Source organism: Notothenia coriiceps, unplaced genomic scaffold, assembly GCF_000735185.1.
Source record: "Notothenia coriiceps isolate Sejong01 unplaced genomic scaffold, NC01 NC01_scaffold00024668, whole genome shotgun sequence".
Taxonomy (NCBI): Eukaryota; Metazoa; Chordata; class Actinopteri; order Perciformes; family Nototheniidae; genus Notothenia; species Notothenia coriiceps.
In genome coordinates, this window is record NW_011357369.1 from 4,684,245 (window position 1) to 4,703,609 (window position 19,365).

At 42.0% G+C, this 19,365-nt stretch overlaps 2 protein-coding genes across 2 annotated transcripts in view; one reads left to right on the top strand and one right to left on the bottom strand.

Annotated features, from left to right (window-relative positions):
- Nucleotides 1–3,334: 3,334 nt before the first annotated feature.
- Nucleotides 3,335–6,692, top strand: cldn11a (claudin 11a). Its single transcript, XM_010783011.1, has 3 exons — nucleotides 3,335–3,769; nucleotides 4,000–4,164; nucleotides 5,798–6,692. The coding sequence occupies exons 1-3, from the start codon at nucleotides 3,544–3,546 to the stop codon at nucleotides 6,064–6,066; spliced, it is 660 nt and encodes a 219-aa protein (XP_010781313.1). The 5' UTR covers nucleotides 3,335–3,543; the 3' UTR covers nucleotides 6,067–6,692.
- A 5,822-nt stretch (nucleotides 6,693–12,514) lies between these two features.
- LOC104955708 (probable cationic amino acid transporter) overlaps nucleotides 12,515–19,365 on the bottom strand; it is a 16,168-nt gene continuing 9,317 nt past the window's right edge. Inside the window, exons 2-4 of the mRNA XM_010783095.1 lie at nucleotides 16,785–17,326; nucleotides 16,458–16,694; nucleotides 12,515–15,930 (exon numbers count right to left, since the gene is read on the bottom strand). Coding sequence (XP_010781397.1) covers nucleotides 15,632–15,930; nucleotides 16,458–16,694; nucleotides 16,785–17,326 — 1,078 coding nt within the window. The 3' untranslated portion in view covers nucleotides 12,515–15,631. The remainder of the gene's footprint in view (nucleotides 15,931–16,457; nucleotides 16,695–16,784; nucleotides 17,327–19,365) is intronic.

Genomic DNA, 19,365 nt, shown 5'->3' on the forward strand with positions numbered 1-19,365 from the left:
GAGTCTGTAGCCCCTTNGTGTGCCTTGGCAGTATACATGAATATCAACTACAGAGCAGTGCTGGGCTGGGACGCCCTCTGTTGGTCATTGTTAGTATGGAGCAATCAAAAATGTAGGGACTATACAGTATCCTCCTGGGACCCAAGGGAAAAAAGTGTCTTCCAATTTCCTTTTTTTTTGTGATTTCCTACCTAATTAGGGTTAAAAAAAACATCTTGCAATTTAGACTTTTTTTATTTTATTTTAAAATGTTACAGTATGTCCACTGTAGAGGACGTCGGGACCATATTAGTTTGAAAAGACAGCCAAAATGAACAGATAGACTATGTAACGTATTATGGTTATAGAGGGATATTAATACAATAATACATTCACCTTTATTTAAAACATGAATAAGTAATTGATCTGAACATGGCTGTTTATTTGGTCACTAAAAAACTAGTTTGGTTTTTGGTGAATCTTTCCAGATCTTCAAAGACTTTGTAGTCAATGTAATGGGAAAAGTACCTCATTGACTCCAGTCGGCACGGGCTGTAGGGTCATCTCGACTAGTTTTATGGATGTGGTCTCCATTTGACCACGCTCAAACAAAGCTTGCATTCCTGAGGCTATTCTCATTTTTCATGGCTCCACTTAAAATAAAAACAACAATAAGAAATACGTGCTCTTGGCCCACAGAGGGCCATGTCTTTCCAGCTCGCCCCAATCTGTCTCTCTGTCTGTATCTGTGCGCTCATGGACCCTCCTGCATCTTTTTTCCCCTTCTTCTTGACCCCCAGGTGTGAAATCCTCATCTCTCTCATCATCTGAGAGCTCAAAATCTTAATCTCCCTTAACTATCTGGTACAGAAAATGTCTGCATCAGTTCCGTCTCCTTGCAACAATATTGAGTCATTAAGTCCATGAAGATGGTCCTGACGTCCACTAGAATGGGCATTTATAAAAGGGCTGTTATTTGAAAACTTGAATTATTTAATTGCTTTCAGAACTAATTATATAGTTCCTCACATGTTAATAAACAAGAATATATATGATTTTCATGGTAAAAATTACAATTATTCAACAATATTTGACTTCTCCTCCTGCTTCTATAACACTTTGTTTTTGGTATGCCAGCCATTTTGGATGAAAAGAAAGAGGAACTTCCCAGCATGCAATTTTAACCAATGACATATCACTGGAAAGACCAGGATGTCCTCTGTACAGTACATCAGGGATTGATAGAGTAGCTCAAAAGAGTCAAAGGAGATGCATGGGCTGGGTCCCAGGAGGATATAGACTGTAGAAAGCAGTGGTGGAAAGAGTATTCCCATCCTGTACTTGAGTAAAAGTACCGGGACATTATGTCAAAAAACTCCATGACAAGTACAAGTCTCACATTCAATTTCTTACTAAAGTAAAAGTACAGAAGTATTACCAGCAACATGTACTTAAAGTTTCAGAAATAAAATTAATGAATGTGCAAAAAATTGCCTCCATATAGGAATATATTATCGCAAATAAATGACATTATCTTTTATTTTGTTGGATTAAGCTGTATATTATTGTAAAGATATTTTAACGTAAATATTCATATTTGATAACTTTACCTTTGTTCACCTCAAGCAATTATTCCACTGGTCTAGATGCAATATGTCTAAAGTATATCATTTTTTTAAAAGCTAAATCTTAAATCTGAAAAGCTTTAAAATAAATGTCCTGGAGTAGAAAACATTATTTCCCTTTTAAATTTAGTATAGTAGAAGTTTAACGTAGGACTCAATGGAAACACTCAAGTAAAGTACGTAACTCAACATTGTAATTAAGTACTTTCAACCACTGGTAGATAGGGGCCTGCAAAACAACAGTACACACACAAATATAAATAGTGCGAAGGAAATTACAGCCTAAGCTTAGAACAAAACAAAAAGCATCTCCAGCTTTAAGGAATTGACCAAGTAAAATACAAATGTATAGCAATCAACCAAAGACACAGCAAAGGGTGCACAAAAACAAATGTAAGTAACATCAACCTGACTCTTTCCCAGCAGAATAAAGCCTCACAATGGCAGCCAACACACAACACAGAGATATATAGACAATATAACCTCCACAGCAAAACACACACAATAAAGCAAAAACAGCTGCTGCTCAGCTTTTGAGTAACATCCATGTGTGTTGTAGGCCTACTCACCAGGCTGGAGTCTCATACATGGCGAAGTCCTCCGTGATTTGTTTATGGTTTCATTCATTCTGAAATCACTGATTAGTCTTAGCCTCTCTGTCGCAGAATAGCACAGCATTCGGTCTCTCTTGGGCCACTGTGTTCCTCAAACTTGTCAAACATTTAGAGCTGAATGAGGCTCTGCTTTATATCCAGTATTAGTTTCAGATCAGCACAAAATTGTCACACACCTGACTGAAAGTGGAAGTTCCTGTGCACATGTGGAAGTCACATCTGGAGGATCCAACATGAGCATTGTAGGTGAAGCGTTGTAATAAGTTTTACATTTTTGCCAGATCCAGCGTCCACCTGTTGCTCTGTGGGTGTGCTCGATTTGAGTCGTTGAACAAGCCCGGCGGGTGGTGCATCATTTAAATAAAATACCTTTAAACCTAGATGCAAGTCTCGTTTCCCTTATGATGAGAACAACTTCATGCTAACACTACCAAAAACCTATAGGCCTACCCGTATTATGTCATCAGTACATTTTCTTGCATTGTTCTATGTCACCGCCCCCCAGAGATCCCCTGAAGGTGAACACTTCAAACACCCCCACCAGAGTGAAGTCCCCTACCAACTTTCTTACTTCATGACTTTTTCACGTGACTTTTGTTTTTACTCGGTAACTGTTTTGAAATGTGGTGAAGTACAATACATATTGAGGTAGAAATAATTAAGTGCAAGAAAAGGTCTGAAAAAAATGCACAAAATAGCCTCCCAGTTTGTTGAAGTATCTACAATAGATCGTAATGGTATTCGTTACTTCCACCCCTGCTATATATTCCCAGCACTGCTTCTTTATGGATCCAAATGCAGTATTGTGTGGGTATAATAGGTATAATACAGATGTCTCGATCCAAACCATGTATTGTGCGGGTATAACAGGTATAATACAGATGTGTGATCGGCCTTTATAAAATGGCCAGTAGATGGCAGCAGAGTTTAGGCTACATCTCCTCAGCTCCATCACAGTGAGTCCACCCTGCAGCTGGGTTTTATCATTAGAGGCAATGAAGGGGCAGAGGGTGTGTTATTTTCTAACTTGAAAACAAAATCCCTATCTAAGTTTCTGATTGGTTGTCACTTTTAGAGTAGTTTTTCCCTTCATAAACTCTCCCCTATAAAACCATGATGAGAGAGCTTCATTCTTCTGAAGTGCGCACCACAGCTCCATTGATGGACTAACTGAACTGCGAGGGGAAAAGTAAACTTTGACACTGGATTAACTTGTGGAATATCACTTCTAAAATCAGTTAATTTGTTTAATAACTCAACTGCATTTTTACGGTTTCTAACGGTTTTTGACGTGGGAAAAGTGGTCTTTACGCACACTTTGCGCCATGGCAAACTCTTGTCTTCAACTGAGCGGATTTCTCATCACCTGCATCGGCTGGCTGGGCATCGTGATCGCAACAGCCACCAATGACTGGGTGATTATGTGTAAATACGGGTTGAACACATGCAAGAAGATGGATGAGCTGGAAGCCAAAGGACCCTGGGCGGAATGTGTCATCTCCACTGGACTCTACCACTGCATCGCCCTGACGCAGATCCTGGACCTGCCAGGTAGACATAGTTCTGTGTTCATCTCCCCCAAACCAATGTGGGTTTTTTTGTTATCATTTAGACACATTAAGATGTATTTATTTTTCTCAGCTGGAATTATGCAGTTTATTTACACGTTTTTTCCCCACTGTGTTTCTTATTTTCCTACCTCACATGAAACAATACCCACAATCTTAACTCTGTGATATGAAGATGGTTTTTTGACAGTCATTTTATATGTGTTTTTAAAGCCTACATCCAGACGGCTCGTGCCCTGATGATCACTGGTTCGATCCTGGGTCTCCCAGCACTGGGTATGATCCTCATGTCCATGCCCTGCATCAGCCTCGGAAATGAACCCCAGGCCTCCAAGAACAAACGCATCATCCTGGGAGGTGTGCTTGTTCTCATAGTCGGTAAGAGACTCAACTTTACTTCATTCAGTACTGGATGAAGATGGAATGTCACAGTCAGACAAAATATAGAGTAATTCAGAGCAGGGGGAGCTGTTTAACGCTGACAGGCACACATTAGGATCCTGTCTAACTTTCCTGCCTGCGACCTCTTTTAACCCCACCTCAAATGCTTACAAGCTGCTGAGAGCAGAGAATATGACTGACTTCCTCCCAAGGGTGCACACAGATGGACTCACACACGTTATATGTTGCTGTTTCATTGAACCCTCCCCCTAGATCCCCTCACATTCCTCTCCTCCACCTACTCTCATCCACACCCTGCCTTTGTCCTAAAACACATGGAAACTGATTTCTTGAATTGTCCAGTTGACTCTGCTTATACATATTTGATTGGTCCTGCTGAAGTTTTCCAACGCCCACATCCGTTAAATGAATTTGAACACCTGTGTCTGTCATATGAATTCTCCACTGCCCACGTTTTTTCCACTTTCAAACATCACCATTACATGCATAGGAAAATAAAAAACCTGACTTAGTTAATATGTATTTTTGTCACTGGGAACATTTTTACATCAGGGAGGATTTGTTTGTGTGTTTGAACGCTTGTTGCACAAATCATCATGTTGCCAACCATACTGGCAACAAAATCATCCCACTAGCAATTATTTTAATTCCAGCTCTAATTATTTTTGCAAACTGTGTCCTCTGAAGCAGCAGTTGGAAAGATTTCAGTCCACAGTGGATTTGGTTATTGCCCTTTCTGGGTTGCATACTGGCAAACATCCAACATATACCATGGGCGTCCCTATAAGCTGTGAAGGGATTTCAATATTTGTACAAGTCTTAGATCCTGCCTCTCTTCTGTAGTTCAAAGCAAAGCGTATGTAACACCAATAAGTCTTGTTGCTAATATTATTTCACACATTCTTTCTTCCAATCTGACATCCCCAGGTGTTGTGTTTAAAGAATAAATGATTACAAAACTGCAGTTCCACAGTTTAATAACCGTGACCAGGGATAGTGTGAGAGTTAAATATCTCACACTAGCCCTGGTCGCAGTAATTCAGAATTGGTGCCGTTATACTTTTGCACCACCTTAATTCACTAACATTCTGTATTTGTGTCACTTCTATGAATGATAATGCTACAGGATGTTTGTGTAAAGGCAGGATTTATGAGCACCATTCTGCATCCCTAATTGTATTATTTATTATCATTGCCCTGCAAAGATAGCACTGTGTGTTGGTGGAAGACGTGTGGCAGCATCATTTAGTTACAAGCTTTCACATTCAGATTTCAAATGCTCCGCCTCTTTTGTGAAGTGATGTGCCATTCAAAGCTAGCCATGTTTAATGATAGAAAGTGTTTGTGTGTGTTGTATAATTTTTTTGCATTCCCCATTTAACTGCACTCGGAATAAATCGAGTTACTTGTATGTGTGTGGTTGTTTATAATACTTTCAGAGGCAGAGTTTGTATATTTTCAATGTAACTCATTTCATTTCATTTCAAACCTTTATTTAGACAGATTGGTCCCTTGAGATCATCGATCTCATTTACAAGGGAGACCTGACACACTAAAATGTCTTGTAATGAAATGTAATATGACCATGTGTCTGTGTGTTTCTCCTCAGCACTTTGCGGTTTGGTATCCACAGTCTGGTTCCCCATCGGCGCTCACCAGCAGCACGGCCTCATGTCATTCGGCTTCTCCCTCTACACCGGATGGGTGGGCTCTATCTTCTCCCTGCTGGGCGGGTGCATTCTCACCTGCTGCTCCTCAGAGTCCTTCTCCTCATCTCGCTCCTACCAGGAAAACAATCGTTTCTACTACTCCAAACAAGGCGGTGGCAACCCGCCAGCAGCAGCCTCCACCAATCACGCCAAGAGCGCCCACGTCTGAGAGGGGAGAGATTTCTGAAGAGGACGCCTAGGGGACTGTAGTTTATGTACAGATACATTTACACGAGCACAGACATACACATACGAGCACAGTTACAGGCATAGAAGAACATAAACACACCCACTCACGTTCAAGAAAAATACACAAGTCTTGAATGAAGCACAGACATTCACACATACACAAAGACTGTTTTTGTTGGAGCTTTTGGGGATTGTTTCTGCATCACAGAGGTCACCTCTCCGCCTCCTCGTGTTAGGCGTGGTGAGGACTCTCCCTGCTGTTAAATAGTTCTACAAGCTCCTGTGTGCACAGAAGCCTGAGGTCCCAATCACCTAAGACATTAAGGGCTGAGATATTGACCTTCTACATTTCTTATATTTTTCTATTTAGATCCTCCTACAGATGAAATATAATGTGTGTTTCCCTTGTTTGAAAAATGGTCTGTTGTTTTGATAAGAGCAGGGTATCACAGTATTACGTTTGTATTTGAAAATGTGTTCTGTAACATTATAGATTTTTCTTTGACAGTATTGTACAGCTCTCTAGTGCCTCTTGACTGACCGACTTGATTAAAGAACGCAGCACTCTTTTCCCCAGCCTCTGCGGGATGAAGGCGACATAAATAAGACAGCATGTAGCCAGAAGTGTTACAGTCTGTATCGGAGCCTTAATATGTGCACTGACTTGGCAAAAATGACTTATAAGAGAGAACAAAACCTTATCTTTTGTTGATTCCTCACCCATCTTAGTAGTTTTTTTATGCTTACATATTCCAATGTGACTAACTTTTTTATTTGAATAACAGTGAGTGAAAGACCAAAAAGCAGCTTACCTTTCAACTGTATAATTATATTTCCATCAAACATCTTGAACAGGTCTGTAGCTGAAAGAATGTCTGTGTGCACCAAAAGATATCAGTATTATTTTAGAGGTATTAGCTTCTCTTGAAGGAATGTGATGACTTGAATGTTTAATTTCACAAACGTGCTCTGAACAGTAATGGAAAACTCAGATCCATGCAGAAGCAGTATTCGTTGGTTATTTATTGTTTCATTGATGTGCTTTTCTTTGATTTTCTATAATAAAGACAAAGTGATTCAAAGTGCCTTTGTCTTGAGTGTGTCAAGCTCGATAAGATGTTCTAACCCCGTGAATCAGTTCTCTTTCATCTGTCTGGTTGTTAATATTAAATAAAAACATGATACAGTAAGTTAGCGTTGTAGTTGACGTGTGTGTGTGTGTGTGTGTGTGTGTGTGTGTGTGTGTGTGTGTGTGTGTGTGTGTGTGTGTGTGTGTGTGTGTGTGTGTGTGTGTGTGTGTGTGTGTGTGTGTCCTAGCATTACTATACTTGTGGGGACCTAAATCTGTTTACACAGTCGCGTGTGGGGACTCGCCTCGCTTATGGGGACAAATTGGAGGTCCCCATGAGGGGAATCATTAATTTTAGGGTGAAGGCTTGGTTAGGTTTAGGATTAGTGTTAGGGTAATGGTTAGGATTAGGGTTAGGGTTAGGGTTAGGCATGTGTTGGTTATGGTTAAGGTTAGGATAAGTCTCCAGGAAATGCATGTAAGTCAATGTAATGTCCCCTGAAGTGATGTATACATGGTGTGTGTGTGTGTGTGTGTGTGTGTGTGTGTGTGTGTGTGTGTGTGTGTGTGTGTGTGTGTGTGTGTGTGTGTGTGTGTGTGTGTGTGTGTGTGTGTGTGTGTGTGTGCGTGGCCTAGCATTGCAATACTTGTGGGGAATTAAATCTGTTTACACAGTCACGTGTGGGGACTCGCCTCCCCTCTGGGGACAAAATGAGTCCCCATGAGGGGAATCATTCATTTTAGGGTGAAGACTTGGTTAGGTTTAGGATTAGGATTAGGGTTAGGGTTAGGCATGTGTTGGTTATGGTTAAGGTTAGGATAAGTCTCCAGGAAATGCATGTAAGTCAATGTAATGTCCCCTGAAGTGATGTATACGTGTGTGTGTGTGTGTGTGTGTGTGTGTGTGTGTGTGTGTGTGTGTGTGTGTGTGTGTGTGTGTGTGTGTGGCCTAGCATTACTATACTTGTGGGGACCTAAATCTGTTTACACAGTCGCGTGTGGGGACTAGCCGCCCTTATGGGGACAAATTGGAGGTCCCCATGAGGGGAATCATTAATTTTAGGGTGAAGACTTGGTTAGGTTTAGGATTAGGGTTAGGGTAGGCCTACTGGTTAGGATTAGGGTAAGGGATAGGGTTAGGCATGTGTTGGTTATGGTTAAGGTTAGGATAAGTCTCCAGGAAATGCATGTAAGTCAATGTAATGTCCCCTGAAGTGATGTATACATGGTGTGTGTGTGTGTGTGTGTGTGTGTGTGTGTGTGTGTGTGTGTGTGTGTGTGTGTGTGTGTGTGTGTGTGTGTGTGTGTGTGTGTGTGTGTGTGCGTGCGCGTGCGCGTGCGTGTGCGTGTGTGTGCGTGTGTGCGTGTGTGTGTGTGTGTGTGTGTGTGTGTGTGTGTGTGCGTGCGTGCGTGCGTGCGTGTGTGTGTGTGTGTGTGTGTGTGTGTGTGTGTGTGTGTGTGTGTGTGTGTGTGTGTGTGTGTGTGTGTGTGTGTGTGTGTGTGTGTGCGTGCGTGCGCGTGCGTGTGCGGCGTGCGTGCGTGCGTGCGTGCGTGCGTGCGTGTGTGTGTGTGTGTGTGTGTGTGTGATACAGCAATCACTGCCCTGCTGTGTTTGGTATATGTTTCCCTGTTTGTGTGAATATAAGCTGAGAACAATGAGAAAAACATGAATGGTTATGTATGCACCATATCTGTAATGAGACTCAGTGACCCTGAGTCAGGTCAGCACAGAGGAATCTGTCTAGGACACTCAGCGATACACACTGTACAAGCCCTCCCCTGTTAACCACAACACACACACACAGCAACAAATAAAGATAATTGTGTCCAGTGTGTGGTTTACTTTGTGCTCCTTTGTTCATATCAAGGTCGCTGAGTCAAATCCTATATTTTACGATACTTTTAAAAACAATATTTGCTATCTCTTCTTTGTGCTCAGCTTATCTTCAGACAACCACACGCAGCCGTCTTTCCTTTCTGCACATCATTCCCGAAAATGTATCAGGATTGCGATCATGTCGGTGTGTGTGTATACTCTGAAATGTGATGCTGTTCGAGGCACACAGCCATCCCGTCCACAGGAAGCCAGGGGAAGGATAGTGGCTAACCAAGCGGTCCTATATTACTGTAAGAGACTGGCGCTGTTATTATACGCTATGCTAAAAAGGTGCTATCTTTAGTTTCTATCTACCAATATGTTCTATTGTTGACTCAAGTTTGAACAGAGATTCAGGACATTATCATACACAAACACTAGTCCTCTGTGATATTCCTTTCCAGCAATTATGTTTTGATTAAGTATTTTACTTTGCTGTATCCACCGTCCTTCCAACTGACTTGTGTATTTCTACTTTGGTGTACATTTCGTTCACGTTTCACTTCCCAGAATACCGTTTATCAACACCCAGATAACTCCCATGACCGTCTCCCCTCCGGATGTGTGGAAGGTGAGAGGAAGAAAATCATAGCAATCATGTTAGAGGAATACAGAGAGGGAGAGTCGAGCCCTCTGATATAAACTCATGTGTTGTGTTCTGGTTTCTTGAAGCTACAGTGCCGGTGGACAAATAGGTTTTTTTTGCTCTAAGAATTTGTAGTTTTGTGAAGAATCAATATAAACCACTGTTCTGAGTGAAAGACATCACAGCTTTCACTTTCAGTTAACAGAAGTGTACAATAACTGTGCTGCTTAAAGGCTATGGATTGAACGTGCAAATTTGACTGAGAAAGATGCAGTGAACAACTTGAAGCTTTTGTAAATATAATATTGAAGGTGCTCTGCTGAGTAATTCATGGACATTGAGGTCCATCAAAAAGGTTGAATGCATTTCATTCCTCATAAAGCATTTGCACAACTTTTCTTAATAGTTTGAACCCCGTTTTGTTAGGATTCATGTTTACTTGCCTGTTGTCTTCCTTATTGGCTTTCATGACATGTGACTGCCACCTGTTGACCAGTGCAGTGTAGAAAGAATCCTTTGGCTTGAATGTCTATCATGCTTTTAAACCAACGAATCTGGGATACACACTTTGTTTTAAAGGTCACCTATTATGCAAAATCCACTTTTTCATGTCTCTTCTACATCAACATGTGTCCCCTCTGTGTAAAGAGACTCTGAAAGTTTCAGGAAAAAAGATTCTCTCTCTTTTTGTCCTGATCCATTTATATAAAAAACTGATTTTGGCCACTTTATGATGTCATAACGATGTTTTGGCTTGAGTAACCATTAGCCAATCAGCAACCAAGGTAGCTGCTGTGATGCAAGTTACATTTCAGACCTCACCTGACCATTAAAGTATTATCGTATCGTATACTTGCAAGGATGTTAGCAAGCTAGTAGGAACATGCTTGGGCTCAGTAGCATGACCTCTCCAAGCTAGCTAGCTCAGGAAGGTAGCTAGCTTGAGCACCAACCAAAGTGGAAGATGCTAATGGGCTAATGTTAGCTGTTTTTGATTGTCCGTCTCTTTTTCTTTCAAGTCTAGCCCTGGTCTAGCTGGTCTGCTGTCAGTAATATGACTGATTTATGATGTCATTGTATATCATGTATTGTCATTGTAATTATAAGCACAGAAAACGTTCAAAAAATGAGCAAGCCTCTTTGTATTTGCAATAAATAGCTTTTCATTGTTGCATGGAAGCAATAACAACTCAGCAAAAAACAGTGCAACCAGAAGCAAATATAACCACACATATGGAAGAAACCATTAAAAAATGTACATACAAAACAACTACATTATACAGATTTGTGACAAAATATACAGAAGAGTAAAGGAATATCTATTTGTTTGCAAGAAAAGCCAACCTCACAGTCTGGCACACACTGAGTCGACACTTGGCCACAGCGAACACAGAGCACAAGAAGAACATGGCACTCCTTCTCCGAGACAAAATAAACAAATAATAGCTGACTTTCAAAGCAATGGTGGCAAAATTGGATTATGCTTGTATATGCTCCCTTTATTATATGATTGTATTAAAATAGATGCTTGTTTTCTGTAGTATTTCCAAACCTTCTACGTTCCTATTGACGTCAAAAGAAACCATTTTTCGAAACCCTTGAAAGTAAGGGATTAAGCTTTATAAATGAGCCTTATCACTACAGATTACACTTGTTAAAAATATATTGTAGCAGTTTCTCCCAGGCCTCCTTATGACTTAACACAAATGGAGAAGGTGAATGCTGATATTGATAACCCTACCCAGCTTTTGTTGTGCACACCTACTCGAGGAGGACCTGTGACTGGGAAACAGTTGTAGAAAAATAAGTTTTTTTAATGTTTTTTATAACTTTTGGACAATCCGCTGTAGCCAATTAAATCTAGACTAATGCTTAGCAACTAGGGTTTTAAAAATCACCATTGCACTGTTGCTTGTGACAAGAAAAACACCTCCTTGTGACAAACTGAAATCAGTAGCTATTAGCAGACCACCAAGCAAAATGGTTATCTCTTTTGTATCTTAAGTGTTTACTTTGAAGAAACTAAAGTCTCCTGTGTGTGATCAGTAAACAAAAAAAATGGTGGACTTTGGTTTGCAGAGGTTTTGGTTAAGAAAAGAGATTTACAGGAAGTAGGCATGCTGTAAGGGAGGGTGAGAGAGGAGTCATTGTCACACCTGTTTGTTGCTACATTTTCTGGTTCCAATTTCGATGTGAGAATATTACTGTGTGAGCTTAAAGAAATAGGAGAGAATCCAGAAAGTAATCTTCTAAGCCGGTACAATTCAAATTGTAACATACAGTAAAGAAAAGGTCTGGGTTTGAATCTGAATCTAAATCATAGGAGTCTGCATTGTACACAACAGCATTCAGTTCACTCTCTGGTAAGAGTTTAGAACAATGAGGTTTTTGAAGCTGCTTTGCTTGTATTACACCTGTTAAATCTTCTCAGAGCAGAGAGGCCAGCGCTCCCAGGTGTAAGAAGTAGGCCTGCGTTTGTTTTGGTTTAGTGTTGTATTATGTCTCGCAGCGCTCAGTCACCACATGCAGGAACAACATTTACGGTCAGAGCCTCGTGCATGAAAGCATGCTACACATTCACCACAGGGTCACGTTGAGGCGCAGGCATAGATCACACGTACACACACTGTACATGCATTCACACACTTGCATACACACACACAGCCGGTAATAGGCTATGGTAGGTCGACTGTACAGTACAGTGTCGAAGTGTCAGGCTGTATTTGCTGCCTTGTTTTGGCTGAACACATATTTGAGCTATGAATGAAAACATCTGGATTGTTTTAGCTGACTTGAGGTGATCTGGGTGGAGGGAATAGTTCAATATAATCTAATAAATGCTTGAAATTGTGTGAGATAAAGTGTGTGAATGTTTAAGGATGGGCTGTTTTTTTCCAACCCCGGAAAAAAACTTTAATATTGGACAATTCTGCAAGACCTCAAACTATGTTCAATGGCAACAACTTTTTTAATATAAGATCTACAATCCAAATGCATAGCAACAACTATTTGGGCAACTCCCGACTCCCCTGCTGCACTGAGCTTGATGTTTCTTTGTGCCAAAATATAAACTACATTTGCATAATATTCTCTTCCTCAATGTCCTTCCTAACTGTCTACACTACAGTAAAGGTTAAATAGGCTACTCTAACAAATGACTTCGGAAATATGTTTACATTAAAAGAAGGCATTACAATTTTATTACTAAGAGCTATAGCAACAATTTCAAAAATACTAGTCATGAGTCCAAGTCCCCAAAAACGCAGTCTTATCCTCTCTGACAATTTTGACAAGACACCAAAAAGAAGTATATACTTTTTTATTTTGTTTTCCATAAATATTTATTTCGCTACATGAAATTCCCTACAGTACATGAAATACTGATCTGCGTTGTTGGCCAACATGTAGTTGAATTGAGTTTGTAAAATATACACCATTGTAGAATGTAAACACCGTCCAAGTCACTATACCACCCACATTTCTAGAAAGCAAACACTAGACATGAGCTTAATGTTAGCCATACGGCCATGATTGGTCTCTGATGGGCACCGCAAACCTCATCAACCTAATGTTCCACTACGTAACGGAAACACTCACGACTTCCTTCATTAGAAAGCTGCAGAATCATCCAATAAAAGTGTAATTCCTCGGAACAATGGGCAGTTTTTTGGGTACGGGTATTATAATCATTTCAAAGGACGACACCAAAGGGCTTTCAATACATGAAAGAAACAGCTTTTTCTGAGTGAGGATAGATGCGGGAGTAGCAGAGGTAGGGTGGGGTTTAGCGTGGCATCCTTAGATTTAGTGCATTAGACAAATAAGGCTTCCCAGGAAGGGATATATGCAGCAACAGGGGGCAAGAAGAAAAGGTACAAGAAGGACAATTTGGCCATACAGCAGCTTTTGTAGGAGTGCCCCGGCCCTCAGCATAATAACATAACTGTATGCTATTTGGTGTGTGCCAAAATCCCTTACAGTGCCAAGAGTGCTTACATTCTTAGTATGGAATCAAACCCCCAACCCTGGCAGCTAAAGCTTAAATGTCCTACACACTGAGCTCTACAGGAACATTTTTGATTTGATTGATTTTCACAAAATCTCTTCGGGGTGCAGCAAAAGTGTAGGTAACACGAAAGGAGTGGGGCTTCAACACTAGCTACATGAACAGGGACGGTCAACAGGGAGGTTCACTTAGACTAGTTCAGACCAGGGGGTTGGAGAAGAGTAAATTCTCCAGTGACAAATCAGAAGGGAGATAGCAGACACCCTGAGGTGAAACAGGAGTTAAGGTATCATCAGGCCATGAACAGATTGGCATCCACATCCTGACTGAAAAGCAATCCCGGCTCCATCACTTGTGACTAAGTGGAAACTCCCTGCCGACATGGCCGGATGGATATCAAGAGCGGTGAGGTGGCAAACAGATGAAGAGGAAGAGGAAGAGTTGGGCTGGGAGAGCAGAGGGGTGGTGGAAGAAGAGAATGCACACATGTATGATATTTAATAGCAAAAGAGGGGATCAGAAAGGGAGAGGGATGGAAGAGGAGGGATTATATTTCAGTTCAGTAAGTGTCACATTTTTCTCTAAGTATTTACAATGCAATCACTGATTTAGAGACTAAATCTGACGTAATGTCCCCCAATATTAAATTAAAATTTAATTGTAAAGTACAATTTAATTCATTCATAATTTACGAACAATCTGGGAGAAGAGAAAAAAAGCGACCCTCACCTGCTCTTACAAAACATTTCAAACTGCCCTCTTTTCATCAAAAATCCCCACATTTCTCAATAATTTCTTTTTCTCAATAATAACCATTTTTCTACAGTCTCTATATTTTTGTCATCTCTAGGAGAAAAACTGCACGCTCCGTATAAAACCCATTTCCTGAATTGAATGAACTGAAAATTAATTCCTTTCCAGCCCTAGGAAAAAGCAAGAAGTGCATCAGTGGAGAGACGCAAATATGACGTTAATCACAATAAACCATGAAGGTTGTCAATTAGGATTCAACCTGTGTTCCCTCTTCTCTCTCCTCTTCTAGGTTACACCAATGAGCTGTGTGTTTGTGTTATATTGCACCATGAGCTGATGTGTGGCGGGCGGGCGGGTTGATTTTGAGCTTCATGCTGGGGTAAAAATTGGGAAGAACTTAACGAAACAAATACCTACACATACACGGTAAAATAACCTCACTTAATATCTACAAACACACACACAGTCATGAGCATCAATGTAAAAGGTTGAATTAGATTGCACATACACCCTCACACATACACAGGCAAAATTAAAGTAGAAAACAGACATAATAAGAAACTCACATACACATACAGAAGATGAAGGCACTATTGCAAGCAAAGTCCAAGTACTATTTGTGACAGAAAACACCAACACCCTCTTCCCAGTCCAGTTCTTATCCCTTGGGCTAGATATCAGGGGTCAGGGGAAATGATTGAGGACGGAGACAAACGTTTATGATTTGTTGGTGTTTTCGAGAGCATGTGAAGCTGTTTTCCTGTGAAACATGCAGAGACAGTCAGACCTGTTCATAGGAAGTAGTTTGGGTTTGGCGTTCTGTCATCTAGCTTTCCTGTCTGTCTCCGTTGAAACAGGAAGAGAGGTGCTGATTCATCTGTCCCTCCCTCACCACCTTCTCCTCTCCTGTACATTTCTAGGTATTCAGTAACGTCGACACTTTCCTATCTGTCTTTACTTTGGGTAGGCGGTGGACTCCAGTGAATAACAAGTGAGTGTGGCAAGACATTTGACCTTGAAGTCCTCATTTGCTGTGTGAGCTGCGGAGCGTGGTTGAGTAAACTGAATAATAAGTCGAAACTATCTAGCCCAAGGGTTAGCCACACAAACAAATACACACACATGCAGGCATGCACACACACGCGCACACACATACACACACACAATCATTCATGCGTTCACACTACTGTTCCCCCTCCCTTTCCCCAGGCAGCAGACAAGGCAGTACATTCAGGGTAACACAGAGTCAGTCCCTTCAGAAATCCATCGGATCCTCCTCTGCGAGGTTTTGTTTGGCAACGGTCCTGCCTCCATCTTTCGCTGGCGACCCGTCAATTTCGGGCTTGGCCGCAGGGGGCGGGGTGAGTCCCGAACCTCCCGCCTGCGCACCCCAGGCGTCAGTGGTAGGCGGGAGGAAATCATCGTCGAAGCCGCAGAAGCCTTCGTCCACACCGTGGTCGTAGCGCTGGTAGGTGGAGGCGTGCACCTCGTTCTCTCGGGCCGTTTTCTCCAGCTTGCTGTTCCACATGCCGTAGCCAAAGTAGATTAGAACACCTGAAGGGACGCACATATCAAAATATATTCACAAATACATACACAATCAGAGATTTTAGCAATATTGTAGGAGGTCATACACAAATGTAAAAGCACAGAGAAAGAGTAAATGCTCTATCAAGTGGTAAAAACAATTCAGTGAGTTGGAAGAATACAGCAGTTATTCTGTTTGCACAAAAACTGCATATATTCTGAAAACTACAAAGAAGCGACACAATGGTAAGTTGAACTGCATGCTGGGAACATTTACACACCAACCAAAACACTCGCATGCACTCACACAGATAAATACAGATGTACAGACAGATACAACGGAGGCAGGAAATAAAAGTGAAATGAGACTTCATCGATAAACAAACACTCGACACAGTAATGAAATGTATCTCTCCATGGTTTAGGATCATAACATGGGGAGTTTCCATCTATCTAGGATGACGTTTACACGCAGATCCTGTCTTTAAATCTGGCAATAAAAGACACAAATCTAAATGTAAGACAAACTGTTATTCAGTGAGGTGGGGGCTTACCCACGAGGCACCAGATAGAGAATCGTATCCAGGTGATGGCAGACAGTTTGAGCATGAGGTAGATGTTGACCAGCATGGCTGAAACAGGTACAAAGGGCACACAGGGCGCCATGTAGGGCAGACGCTTTGGGTTCTCTGGCTGCTGGAGGATGATGATGACGAGCAAGACAAGGAAGGTGATGAAGAAGATTAACAGCAGCAGAGCCCACCAGCGACCCTCCCCGATACTGCTCGATCCTGGAAGGAAAGAAAACAAAAACAATTTGTTCAAATTCATTTAAACATTATATAGTGAACTCCTGTCTGAATGAGTTCTTGTGTTCTCACCAAAGATGATGAAGGAGCAGAAAGCGAAGATGGAAATGAAGAGGAGCAGCACACACATAGTGACAACTTTCCCCGTGGCTGGAGTGGGCCTGTCCATCTTTCCCGGGAGGCCCAATCGGATCCTCAAGGTGTAGTAGCGGGGTCCAATGAGCTTCTTCAACCGCCGGGACAACACGCCCTCTTCCTCTTCTGCTTCGATGCCAGTGGTCATATCCACCGTGCCGTAGTTTGGGTGGCTGGCGGTGTAGGCGTTTTTATCTGGTTTGCCTATCAGCATCTCGTTGTCCCCCAGCGACGGCAGGTTTTTGGCTCCGCAGGTGTTCGTGGCCGCGCCTCCGAACTCATCTGCTTCGCTGGTTGGTGAACAGGCTTCTTTCTCGCACTCAGCCAGCACGCCTTCCTTTTTCTTGTTGTTCTGCTCCTCGGACAGGAAGTTCACAAAGCCATGGATGTCCGACTCAGGTTGGTAACGCAGCAGGAGCACACACAGGCTGACCTGCAGACAGGAGGGAAAAAACGTGTTTCCATTCAAAGCAGAAGGACTCGATTGTCACCAACCACGGTAACCCCCCCCCCACCTTATCACCCGAATCTCCTCATATGCCCATTTCACACCAACGCGGTTCCAGGGCCGGTTCGGAGCTTGAGCCTGATAAGCACTGGTTTTTCCTGTTCACACCGCAGCGGAGCCGGCTCTTTTCCCCGAAAACCGGTTCTTACCAAGCACCAAAACATTTTCGGTTTAGAAGCGAGAACCGCATACGTCACGCTTACGTCGGAGGAGGGCGAGATTAACCTTAGCTAACAGTCTATGGCGAGTACGGCAAATACAAGTTGTAACAAGCAGTAGCACTGAGCAAAGTGACTAGAACGCAACCACACACTTGTAAAAAAACACACTTTATAAAGTCAGGCAACACTAACCAGGCTTTGTCTGATTCTGTTTATTTGTACCTTACTTTGACCATCCGTTCGCTGTCATTGATCATTGTGGAGGGCAGGCAGACATTTTGTTTTGTATTATAGCAGCTATCGTATGGAATCAATACATGGGCTGCACAGGTTGTCATGTCCGACTATCACAAGTAGAATCATAATNAAAAAAAAAGGAAATTGGAAGACACTTTTTTCCCTCGGGTCCCAGGAGGATACTGTATAGTCCCTACATTTTTGATTGCTCCATACTAACAATGACCAACAGAGGGCGTCCCAGCCCAGCACTGCTCTGTAGTTGATATTCATGTATAGGACACAGTGTTTCCTTCCTCCTGTCAATGCCGGATGGAGTTAAGTAAGTCCTCCATCATCACTCACATCAGGCCAGTGATGTGGCGGCAGCATAGCAATCAGTCTGAGAGAAACAGAGACACACTTCAGGGTTCCACAAGGTCACCGAGTGGAGAGGCATGTTTGTCCCACTTCTTTGCTTTATCCAAGTGTTATTAAATATGATTCTGATGCCTTGACTGAATATCTAACTGGGTCTGTTTTGTTTAGATGAAAATCTGATATCCAAAAGGCAATATTAATCTGATTGTCGCGATCAGAGATTTGAGATAATTGCAAATTGCCTGGAGTGCCTGCAATTTCTCACTCCGGCAGTGCTTCCCAACAGTATAACTCTACCTTACCTTTCAAAATCCAACGTGGGCTGCATATTTATGTTTTTTTTATTCAACCAGCTGCACTGAGTTCGATAGGAAAAAGCAAAAATATTACAAAGTATCTGCTGACAAAACAAGAGTTGCAGCCAGAAGTTTTGCAGTGATGGCACATGTATCTTTACACATGCTCAATATTTCCTCCAGCTGCGTCTATGCCTTGCACTGAAGATGAGCAATTATGGCTAGTGTGGATTTGTTTTCGGGAGATAATGAATCCAGCATGGCTTCGTTATCTTTTAAAAGACAAGTTATTCTAAATCAAAAATGTACTTTTTATGACACAAGATGAGTTATATTCATGGCAGCTGCATACATGGAGAGCAGCAGGCACTCACTGGAGTTTAGGCAATTAGAAAGCTCTTACAGCCGATCTACAAGCCCCCGACGCGGCTCCGGTCAGACCCTCTGGCCCTCACACCAGCCGCCTGACACCCGGCATGGGGGATCATTAGCTGTCTTTCTGTTGTCATTGCAATTGGCTGCTTTTACTCATGGTCCACTTGTTATTCATGTTTGCATGTGTGCTGTGTTAACTGTCTAAGTCAGGGGTTTTCAAAGTGTGGGAAGGTGAGCCTCCCCTCAGAGAACATAAGAACAGCCACGCCCCCACTCCAGTAGATAGATTCAAACACAGTTACTGGACCTCTTTGAAATGCAATTGAATACCCCTGCATTATAGCAACAACAACAACAATAATATTTGGGAGTGGGGGCGTGGCTGTTCTTATGTTCTCTGAGGGGAGGCTCACCTTCCCACACTTTGAAAACCCCTGACTTAGACAGTTAACACAGCACACATGCAANATTGTACGATGTTAGGGTCTAAGGACAGAGGGTGTCGTTTTCTCTAAACTGTGCTGTTGTATTTGCTGTAAAGTGTCTCTACTGTAGGGTATTTTTAAGCTCGACCAAAAATC

Coding starts and splice junctions, on each gene's coding strand:
- cldn11a (XM_010783011.1), top strand. CDS start 3,544: ATGGCAAACTCTTGTCTTCAACTGAGCGGATTTCTCATCACCTGCATC. Junction 3,770..3,999: donor GCAGATCCTGGACCTGCCAG/GTAGACATAGTT, acceptor GTGTTTTTAAAG/CCTACATCCAGACGGCTCGT. Junction 4,165..5,797: donor TGTGCTTGTTCTCATAGTCG/GTAAGAGACTCA, acceptor GTTTCTCCTCAG/CACTTTGCGGTTTGGTATCC.